The sequence below is a fragment of the Pseudophryne corroboree genome, chromosome 1 (genome assembly GCF_028390025.1).
Source record: "Pseudophryne corroboree isolate aPseCor3 chromosome 1, aPseCor3.hap2, whole genome shotgun sequence".
NCBI lineage: Eukaryota > Metazoa > Chordata > Amphibia > Anura > Myobatrachidae > Pseudophryne > Pseudophryne corroboree.
This window is the reverse complement of record NC_086444.1, coordinates 1,066,708,472-1,066,719,423: the sequence shown is the minus strand read 5'-3', so window position 1 is coordinate 1,066,719,423 and position 10,952 is coordinate 1,066,708,472. Positions and strand designations below refer to the sequence as shown.

The 10,952-nt window shown below is 50.3% G+C and overlaps 1 protein-coding gene across 1 annotated transcript in view; it reads left to right on the top strand.

The window, feature by feature from the left end:
• The first annotated feature begins 5,040 nt into the window (after nt 1-5,040).
• Nucleotides 5,041-10,952, top strand: part of LOC134925947 (OCIA domain-containing protein 1-like) — a 108,070-nt gene continuing 102,158 nt past the window's right edge. The window contains exon 1 of the mRNA XM_063920953.1: nt 5,041-5,207. Coding sequence (XP_063777023.1) covers nt 5,151-5,207 — 57 coding nt within the window. The 5' untranslated portion in view covers nt 5,041-5,150. The remainder of the gene's footprint in view (nt 5,208-10,952) is intronic.

Below are 10,952 nucleotides of genomic sequence, written 5' to 3'. Positions count from 1 at the left end.
ACTTTTACGTTTTCTTTTACTGCTGCTGTGTTGCGGAGTTGTCATAATAAACATCATTGACTTTTATCCAAGTTGTCGTGGTCACGCCTTCGGGCAGTTATTATTCATGTTACTTACATGTCCAGGGGTCTGATACAACCTCCCAGGTTCCGGTACATCTCAGCCCCTACAACTGAGGCTGCCTCCCGTCAGCTCAGGCCCTCAGTTGTGACACCCTCGGTGCCGTGGACAGACCAAACGGCAACGTCTGGAATTGGTAATGGCAGTCTTGTACCACAAAACGGAGGTACACCTGGTGAGGTGGGTAAATGGGGACATGCAGGTAAGCATCCTTGATGTCCAGTGATACCATGTAATCTCCATCTTCCAGGCTTGCAATAACCGCCCTGAGCGATTCCATTTTGAACTTGAACTTTCTTATATAAGTGTTCAAGGATTTCAAATTTAGAATGGGTCTCACCGAACCGTCTGGTTTCGGTACCACAAACATTGTGGAATAGTAACCCCTTCCCTGTTGAAGGAGGGGAACTTTTATTATCACCTGCTGGAGGTACAGCTTGTGAATTGCCGCCAGTACTACCTCCCTGTCCTGGGGAGTGGCTGGCAAGGACGATTTGAGGTAACGGCGAGGGGGAGACGTCTCGAATTCCAGCTTGTATCCCTGAGATACGACTTGTAGAATCCAGGGATCCACCTGTGAGCGAACCCACCGGTCGCTGAAGTTCCGGAGACGGGCCCCCACCGCACCTGGCTCCACCAGTGGAGCCCCAGCGTCATGCGGAGGATTTAGTGGAAGCAGGGGAGGATTTTTGTTCTTGGGAACTGGCTGTATGGTGCAGCTTTTTCCCTCTACCCCTGCCTCTGGGTAGAAAGGACGCGCCTCTAACCCGCTTGCCTTTCTGGGGCCGAAAGGACTGTACCTGATAATACGGTGCTTTCTTAGGCTGTGAGGGAACCTGAGGTAAAAATGTCGACTTCCCAGCTGTTGCTGTGGAAACGAGGTCCGAGAGACCATCCCCAAACAATTCCTCACCCTTGTAAGGCAAAACCTCCATGTGCCTTTTAGAATCCGCATCACCTGTCCACTGCCGAGTCCATAATACTCTCCTGGCAGAGATGGACATTGCATTTATTCTAGATGCCAGCCGGCAAATATCCCTCTGTGCATCTCTCATAGATAAGACTACGTCTTTAATATGCTCTATGGTTAGCAATATAGCGTCCCTGTCAAGGGAATCAATGTTATCAGACAGGGAATCAGACCACGCTGCTGCAGCACTGCACATCCATGCTGAAGCAATAGCAGGTCTCAGTATAGTACCTGAGTGTGTATATACAGACTTCAGGATAGCCTCCTGCTTTCTATCCGCAGGCTCCTTTAAGGCGGCCGTATCCTGAGACGGCAGTGCCACCTTTTTTGACAAGCGTGTGAGCGCTTTATCCACCCTCGGGGAAGTCTCCCAGCGTAACCTGTCCTCTGGCGGGAAGGGGTACGCCATCAGTAACTTTTTAGAAATCACTAGTTTCTTATCGGGGGAAGCCCACGCTTCTTCACACACTTCATTCAACTCATCTGATGGGGGAAAAACCACTGGTTGCTTTTTCTCCCCAAACATAATACCCTTTTTAGTGGTACCTGGGTTAATGTCAGAAATGTGCAAAACATTTTTTATTGCCGTAATCATGCAACGGATGCCCCTTGTGGATTGTGTATATGTCTTATCCTCGTCGACACTGGAGTCAGACTCCGTGTCGACATCTGTGTCTGCCATCTGAGGTAGCGGGCGTTTTTGAGCCCCTTATGGCTTTTGAGACGCCTGGGCAGGCACTGGCTGAGAAGCCGGCTGTCCCACGGCTGTTACGTCATCCAGCCTTTTATGTAAGGAGTTGACACTGTTGGTTAATACCTTCCACATATCCATCCACTCTGGTGTCGACCCCGCAGGGGGTGACATCACATTTATCGGCACCTGCTCCGCCTCCACATAAGCCTCCTCATCAAACATGTCGACACAGCCGTACCGACACACCGCACACACACAGGGAATGCTCTGACTGAGGACAGGACCCCACTAAGTCCTTTGGGGAGACAGAGAGAGTATGCCAGCACACACCACAGCGCTATATAACACAGGGATATTACACTACACAAAGTGATTTTTCCCTATAGCAGCTATAATACACAGTATTGCGCCTAAATTTAGTGCCCCCCCCCCCTCTCTTTTTTACCCTATTGAGCCTGGAAACTGCAGGGGAGAGCCTGGGGAGCGTCCTTCCAGCGGAGCTGTGAAGAGAAAATGGCGCCAGTGTGCTGAGGGAGATAGCCCCGCCCCTTTTTTGGCGGGCTTCTCCCGCTCTTTATATTAATATTATGGCAGGGGATTTTACACATATATAGTGTATTAGACTATATTATGTGTATTTTAGCCATTTTTAAGGTAATCTAATTGCAGCCCAGGGCGCCTCCCCCCCCCAGCGCCCTGCACCCATCAGTGACCGGAGTATGTGGTGTGCATGGGTAGCAATGGCGCACAGCTGCAGTGCTGTGCGCTACCTTAATGAAGATTGGAGTCTTCAGACGCCGATTTTCTCCTCGGATCTTCCGTCTTCTGGCTCTGCAAGGTGGACGGCGGCGCGGCTCCGGGACCGGACGACCGAGGCTGGGCCTGTGTTCGATCCCTCTGGAGCTAATGGTGTCCAGTAGCCTAGAAACCCAAGCTAGCTGCAAGCAGGTAGGTTCGCTTCTCTCCCCTAAGTCCCTCGTAGCAGTGAGTCTGTTGCCAGCAGATCTCACTGAAAATAAAAAACCTAATAAATACTTTCTTTACTAGGAGCTCAGGAGAGCCCCTAGTGTGCAACCAGGTCGAGCCGGGCACAGATTCTAACTGAGGTCTGGAGGAGGGGCATAGAGGGAGGAGCCAGTGCACACCAGTAGTCCTAATTCTTTTCTTAGAGTGCCCAGTCTCCTGCGGAGCCCGTCTATTCCCCATGGTCCTTACGGAGTTCCCAGCATCCGCTAGGACGTCAGAGAAATAGTGTATTCCTAATGGGCCCTACTCACTTGGCGATGTGCCGCCGAGGTGCCCGACGGCCGACGAGCGACCCGGCGGCGGGGGGGCAGTGACGGGGGGAGTGAAGTTTCTTCACTCCCCCCGTCACCCGGCTGCATTGAAGTGCAGGCAAATATGGACGAGATCGTCCATATTGGCCTGCATGCACAGCCGACGGGAGACCAGCGATGAACGAGCGCGGGGACGCGCATCGTTCATCGCTTAAGTCTCCACACTGAAAGATATGAACGAGTTCTCGTTCATTTATGAACGAGATCGTTCATATCTTTCAGAATATCGCCAAGTGTGTAGGGCCTATAAGGCTTCCTGTATGCAACACCTGCCCACCTCAGGTAATGCAGTGTCATATAACCTGGCTGCTCATTAATGTACTGCCTTGATACAACCGATATGCCAACAGTTCCCATAGTATTATTTCTGAGAACATAAGATGCATAGAAACACATACCTGATAAATAACTTTACAGAATAATTAAACAGCGGAAGTGAGTGCAACTGCAGCTTCTCCTAAGGCAGTTCACTATCTGCACCCCTGCCGTCACACTGCTTACCAACACAAAGTGCAGTAACATTGTCAGGACACTGCAACAACACTGTACTGTTATTCAGAATACAACTGACAGTACATGTCATCTGACTAGTCCCAGAAGCAGCTTCCTTTTGTCCCTCCTCCTTGTCCTCCCCGGCTAGACGGCATCCTCTTAATCACAGTGATTGAGCAGCAGCACACTAAGGGCTATTACACACGTGCCGGCTCCCTGCGCCCAGCAAAATCCCGGACGGCTTTTTGACGCGGCCGTGCTACGGAGACACATTCAGAGCAATGTGTCCTTTCACAAGGCACGGCTTTGGCACAACTGCCGGGTTACAGCCGGAAATATCCACTGGACGGTCCGGCTGCCGTGCCGTCTTTGTAGGCAGAGAACCATGCGTGTGAAGGGAAGCTTTCACACACAACGGTTTTTTTAGCCACCGCCGCTGCTGCGCATGCGCACAGCATTACACACGGCTCAAAGCCGTTGTGTGTGAAAAACCATGCGGCTTTTTGCCATCCGGTGTAAACCGGGTAGTGTATAATAGCCCTATAGAGTCAGAATGACTCATTACAAAGCCACCGGCTGGCCGCGGGTCCCTTCACAACAGAAGCGCTGACATCGCAGCTCACCCCCGTGCCCAGAGCTACAGCAACAGAAAGTTCCTAAGTGGGCGTGGCTGTATCTGTAAGTTGGGGAGGAGCGGTGTTCGCCCCAATCGAGGACCGCGGTTGGGAATGCCTGCCCTAGGCATTTGTCTATGATGCCTAGGGCCGGCTCTGGCTCCCCTACACCCTGCAATCCCTGCTCCTCTACACATACACCCTGCAATTATATATATATATATATATATACACACCCTGCAATTCCTGCTCCCTGTATATAGACCGTGCAAGCTCTGCTCCCCTACACATACACCCCGCAATCCCTGCTCACTGTATATAGATCTGCCCCGGATAGCTGCCATCTGCCAGTGCTGCTGTCAGTGTGGGCATGTCTGGGCTGGAGGAGCCTCTACCCTCCGCAGAATGTGTATACTAATGTGTACTACGGGGTGGTGCAGCTACCGTGCAGGGAGCGGCAGGGTGGAGAGAGATGCTAGCCTGTATGTAAGGTAGTTAATTATACGCTGCCCAGTGCCATACCGGCCAGCAGGGGGCGAGCTGCTGTATATAGATCTGCCCGCAATCCCTGCTCACTGTATATAGATCTGCCCCGGATAGCTGCCATCTGCCAGTGCTGCTGTCAGTGTGGGCATGTCTGGGCTGGAGGAGCCTCTACCCTCCGCAGAATGTGTATACTAATGTGTACTACGGGGTGGTGCAGCTACCGTGCAGGGAGCGGCAGGGTGGAGAGAGATGCTAGCCTGTATGTAAGGTAGTTAATTATACGCTGCCCAGTGCCATACCGGCCAGCAGGGGGCGAGCTGCTGGGTGACAGCTTCCGCGCACATTAATACGGATATCCGGGCTGCATGTTGTGTGTATGAGCCGGAGAGAGGTCATTGCTCATATGGCAGGCTGATGGTTATTGTATAATCAGTCACATGGACTCGGCACCGGGAAACCTCAGCAGGCGGCGCCAGGAGCAGCGGAATGTGCAGGTACAGCGCTCCGTGCCGGCTGCCAGTGCCGGGGAACTGGGCACTACTAGACAGGCTTCCATAGGAGGGGATTAGGAGAAGACCGCACGAAATTGCTACTGCTGATCCCGGACTGATAGACTGTCAGCCTCGCACACTACCGCTGTCACTCCCTGCTAGGAGGCGTAGGTCCTCCTACCTACCCCGCTGCTGCTGCCGCCCCCGGGCTGCTGGGGCTTCTGCTCATCAATGTAACACCATAGTTGCCTTGCTCCCTCATTCTGCAGGAGACTCCCTGAATTAGTAGCAATCTCCCTCACTCCCTGAATAGTCCATCAATCTCCCTGATTGCACCTTACCCACATTATGCAGCTGTTTCATTTTTTTTGGGGAAAAATAAATTAGAGATACATGCATTCAAATGGGCTCATCAATGCCATTTTCTTGCATTGGTTATAAGGCACAATGATCCCTATAGCTACATCATACTTGCCTACCTGACCCTCTCCATGAGGGAGAAAATGCTCTGTTCCTGGACTTTGCTGGTAATGTATGATTGCCATCACCTGTGGTGAGCTAGTTAATTGATAAGAAAGGTGTTTCACCACAGGTGATGGCAATCATACATTACCAGGAAAGTCCAGGAACAGAGCATTTTTTACCTCATGGAGAGGGTCAGGTAGGCAAGTATGAGCTACATGCATTTTAAATAAGGTTTCTCGTGGCCACTTACAGTATATGGAAGCTCTTGTGAAACATAATACACAAACAAATCCTGCAAAATATCAGTGTCTCTTTTCTTCAACAAGTAGATTTTACAAACTTTGGGGCTCATTTACATTTGGATGTAAGTAAATTTTCATGACACACCTCTCAGATGTAGCAGTACGCGCCCGCACTGATAGGTGTTACTTTCACAATCTCCCTGGAATGTTTTCTCAAAAGTAGGCAAGTATGTGTAACACTTGGTGCTCTGGGGGATGTTTGGAATACACTCAGTATTAATAATAATTGATAATGAATTTCCCCTTTCCCTCTATTAGTAGTAGGGGGTGTAACCCTTAGCATAAAATACCTCCTCCATTTCTTGTGCGCAATGTTCCGCAATTTAACTTTTGACTATTTTAATCAGTTTTGCCATTCAGAATGTAGTACAGACAACTTTTCTCTAACGTCCTAGTGGATACTGGGGATCTGTACTTTAGTACCATGGGGTATAGATCGGGTCCACTGGAGCCTGGCACTTTAAAAGCTTTAGTGTGTGTATGTGTGTGCTGACTCCTCCCCTCTATGCCCCTCCTACCAGACTCAGTTTAGAAAAATGTGCCCAAGGAGCCGGGTGCACTTCTCTGGAGCTCCAGAGAGTTTCCTTTATTTTTTTATTTTAGTTTGTTACTTTTAGGTAGCCCTGGTTGGCAACCAGGCTACCTGCTTCGTGGGACTTAGAGGGGAGACCGAACCAACCTTCTGAAGGTTAATGGTTCGTAATCCCAGCTGACAGGACACTGAGCTCCTGAGGTGCTGATCACACATTGTTAATATGTGTGCCCATGCAGGCAGCTAGCCGCCACCCTCTAACAGATGCCGAAGCTCAAGGTGCGGTGAGTGTTACAGTGGGGTCATGGTTAGCGGGTCCACGGTGCAGGTTGTGTGGCGGTCATGGGCCACGAGCTGTGGTGCCCGCCACGGACAAAATTGGCTCTCCTCAGCAGTGCTCACTGTTAGACAAGGCTTTGTGTGTACTGTTAGGGGTTTACAGTGTTTTAACATGGCCAGTATAAAAAACATACTACAGGGGCCGCGCGCCATTGCAAGGGGTGGGGCTTCCCGAGGCGGGAAGGCGTCATTTCCTGCCGCTGCGGTTCATCAAGACTGCATGAACGCTGCTCATCCGGGGACTCACGCTGTTACAGACTTCTGACCTGATAGCAGGGGGGGTGCTTTCCAGCGGCAGCGCTGCCGCCACTTATACAGGTTGTACACTTACATTTACACATTGGGCTGCAGTTTTGTGTGTGCTGGTCTCCGTTTGCTCAGTGTCACTCCAGGGGCTCTCTAGGGTCTGTGTGGAGGTATTTTCAGTTGTGTAAATATGTCTGTGGACATGGTTATGTGTGCTGCTTGTAACGCTACCCTTTCATCAGTAGGGTCCCTCATGTGTGAACAATGCTCCTTGTCTCCACTGTGTACAGAGACACAGTTCACAGGCACCTGACTGGTTAGATAATTTTAAAAGCATGATTCAGAATGTCAGTTCAGAATTAGCTGCAGCTAAAAAGGAGAGACAGGTGTTGAAACGGTCTATTGATTGTATGGCTAAAGCAGCAGATACCAGAATGGCTTCTCAGCCCCCTCTGTTGGTTTCACATAAGTGCTCACTGCCACAGGTGCTCCAGTCAGATTCTGATCAGCCTGATGTGGATGATATGGATGAGGACAGCTCTTTGTCCCCTGGGGTGGAGGCCCTCATTTTTGCTGTGAGAGAGGTACTTCGCATACCAGATCAGGAGGCAGAACCAGATAAGGAGTTGTACTTTAATGTTGACCAAAGACCTCAGCAACTTTTCCTGAGTTTAAGTAGTTAAACTCCCTGGCCAAGAAAGCGTGGTTAAACCCTGATAAGAAATTACAAAATTCCTCAAAGGTTTTTAGCTACCTTTCCCCTCCCAGCTGAGGACAGGAAGGTATGGGAACCCCCCCCCAGTCAGTCGATATGTCTGTGTCCAGACGATCTAATAAATTAGTACTGCCGGTGCCAGTGGCTATATCCCTAAAAGAGCCGGCTGACCGTAAAATTGAGACCACTGTCAAGGCAAATTTATACGGCAGCGTGTGTTGCCGAGCTCCCCACAATAGTTTGTGGGTGGATTTCTAGGGCAATGGTCAAGTGGTCCGATCATATTATTAATGAATTAGACAATCTGCCCCAGGATGAGGTCATTACTCTGCTGCAACACATTCAGGATGCTGCTAATTTTATGAGCGAAGCTATTAAGGAATTGTGTAAGATAAATAGCCGCACTACGGCTATGGCTGTTTTAGCACGCAGAGCTCTGTGGTTATGTCAATGGTCAGCAGATGCTGATTCCAAAAAGGCTGTGGAAAATCTTCCTTTTACGGGTGATGCCTTGTTTGGGGACGAATTAAATAAATGGATCTCCCAGGCAACAGCGGGTAAGTCTACCTATCTGCCGTCGGATGCGCCAGCTGCTAGACGTTCTTACACAGGACCCTCCTTGCAGTCCTTTCTTGTGGCAAGATTCAGAGGCAGGGTCTCGGGGCGTCTCCACCACTCAGAGGATCTCGTAGGAAGTCCTGCAAACCTGCAGCTGCTGCCTCCCTGGACCAGACCACCGGATCCCCTGCCGCAAAGCCATCTACGTGACTGTTGGCCCCAGCGGCAAGGAGACTTTCAGGTGGGTGCTCGCCTTCAACACCTCGCCCACGTGTGGGAAAAGTCCTGCCGGGATCCTTGGGTGAGGGACCTCATTTCTCAGGGATACTGGCTGGAATGTCAAGCACTCCCGCTTCACACATTTTTCAAATCAGGCTTTCCAGCTTTACCTGCAGCAAGAGTTACCTTTTAAGAGGCTATTCAAAAACTTTTGCGGACAGGGGAGGTGGTCCCAGTACCTCCTCCGTTACGCAACAGGGGTTTCTCTAACGTCCTAGTGGATGCTGGGACTCCGTCAGGACCATGGGGAATAGCGGGCTCCGCAGGAGACAGGGCACATCTAAATAAAGCTTTTAGGATCACATGGTGCGTACTGGCTCCTCCCCCCTATGACCCTCCTCCAAGCCTCAGTTAGGTTTTTGTGCCCGTCCGAGAAGGGTGCAATCTAGGTGGCTCTCCTAAAGAGCTGCTTAGAAAAAGTTTTTTTTTAGGTTTAAATCTCAGTGAATCCTGCTGGCAACAGGATCACTGCATCAAGGGACTTAGGGGAGAGATTTCCAACTCACCTGCGTGCATGATGGATTGGAGTCTTAGGCTACTGGACACTTAGCTCCAGAGGGAGTCGGAACACAGGTCCTCCTGGGGTTCGTCCCGGAGCCGCGCCGCCGATCCCCCTTACAGACGCTGAAGACGGAGGTCCGGAAAGCAGGCGGCAGAAGACTCCTCAGTCTTCATGAAGGTAGCGCACAGCACTGCAGCTGTGCGCCATTGTTGCTACACGTCTCACTGATTCAGTCACGGAGGGTGCAGGGCGCTGCTGGGGGCGCCCTGGGCAGCAATATTAAATACCTTTAGTGGCAAAATAAATACATCACATATAGCCATTAAGGCTATATGTATGTATTTAACCCAGGCCAGTTTTCTTAAAACCCGGGAGAAAAGCCCGCCGAAAAAGGGGCGGAGCTTATTCTCCTCAGCACTCAGCGCCATTTTCCTGCTCAGCTCCGCTGGTGAGGAAGGCTCCCAGGACTCTCCCCTGCACTGCACTACAGAAACAGGGTAACAAAGAGAAGGGGGGCATAATTTGGCGATATTGATATATTAAAAGCGCTTATATCAAAAACAACACCTTCTAGGGTTGTTTATATACATTTATAGCGCTTTTGGTGTGTGCTGGCAAACTCTCCCTCTGTCTCCCCAAAGGGCTAAGAGGGTCCTGTCTTCGATTAGAGCATTCCCTGTGTGGCTGCTGTGTGTCGGTACGTGTGTGTCGACATGTATGAGGACGATGTTGGTGTGGAGGCAGAGCAATTGCCGGTAATGGTGATGTCACCCCCTAGGGAGTCGACACCGGAATGGATGGCTTTAGTTATGGAATTACGTGATAATGTTAGCACATTACAAAAGTCAGTTGACGAAATGAGACGGCCGGAAAACCAGTTAGTACCGGCTCAGGCGTCTCAGACACCGTCAGGGGCTGTAAAACGTCCCTTACCTCAGTCAGTCGACACGGGTACCGACACAGATGAATCTAGTGTCGACGGTGAAGAAACAAACGTATTTTCCAATAGGGCCACACGTTATATGATCACGGCAATGAAGGAGGCTTTGCAGATCTCTGATACTGCTGGTACCTCAAAAAGGGGTATTATGTGGGGGGTGAAAAAACTACCTGTAGCTTTTCCAGAATCAGAGGAATTGAATGACGTGTGTGACGAAGCGTGGGTTAACCCAGATAGAAAACTGCTAATTTCCAAGAAGTTATTGGCATTATACCCTTTCCCACCAGAGGTTAGGGCGCGCTGGGAAACACCCCCTAGGGTGGATAAGGCGCTCACACGTTTATCAAAGCAAGTGGCGTTGCCGTCTCCTGATACGGCCGCCCTCAAGGATCCAGCAGATAGGAGGCTGGAAACTACACTGAAGAGTATATACACACATACTGGTGTTATACTGCGACCGGCAGTAGCCTCAGCCTGGATGTGCAGTGCTGGGGTAGTGTGGTTGGATTCTCTGACTGAAAATATTGATACCCTGGATAGGGACAGTATTTTATTGACTCTAGAGCAATTAAAGGATGCTTTTCTTTATATGCGAGATGCTCAGAGGGATATTTGTACTCTAGCATCAAGAGTAAGCGCGATGTCCATATCTGCCAGAAGAAGTTTATGGACGCGACAGTGGTCAGGTGATGCGGATTCCAAAAGGCATATGGAAGTATTGCCATATAAAGGAGAGGAATTATTTGGGGTCGGTCTTTCGGACCTGGTGGCCACGGCAACTGCCGGCAAATCCACTTTTATACCTCAGACCCCCTCCCAACAGAAAAAGACACCGTCTTTTCAGCCGCAGTCCTTTCGCTCCTATAAAAA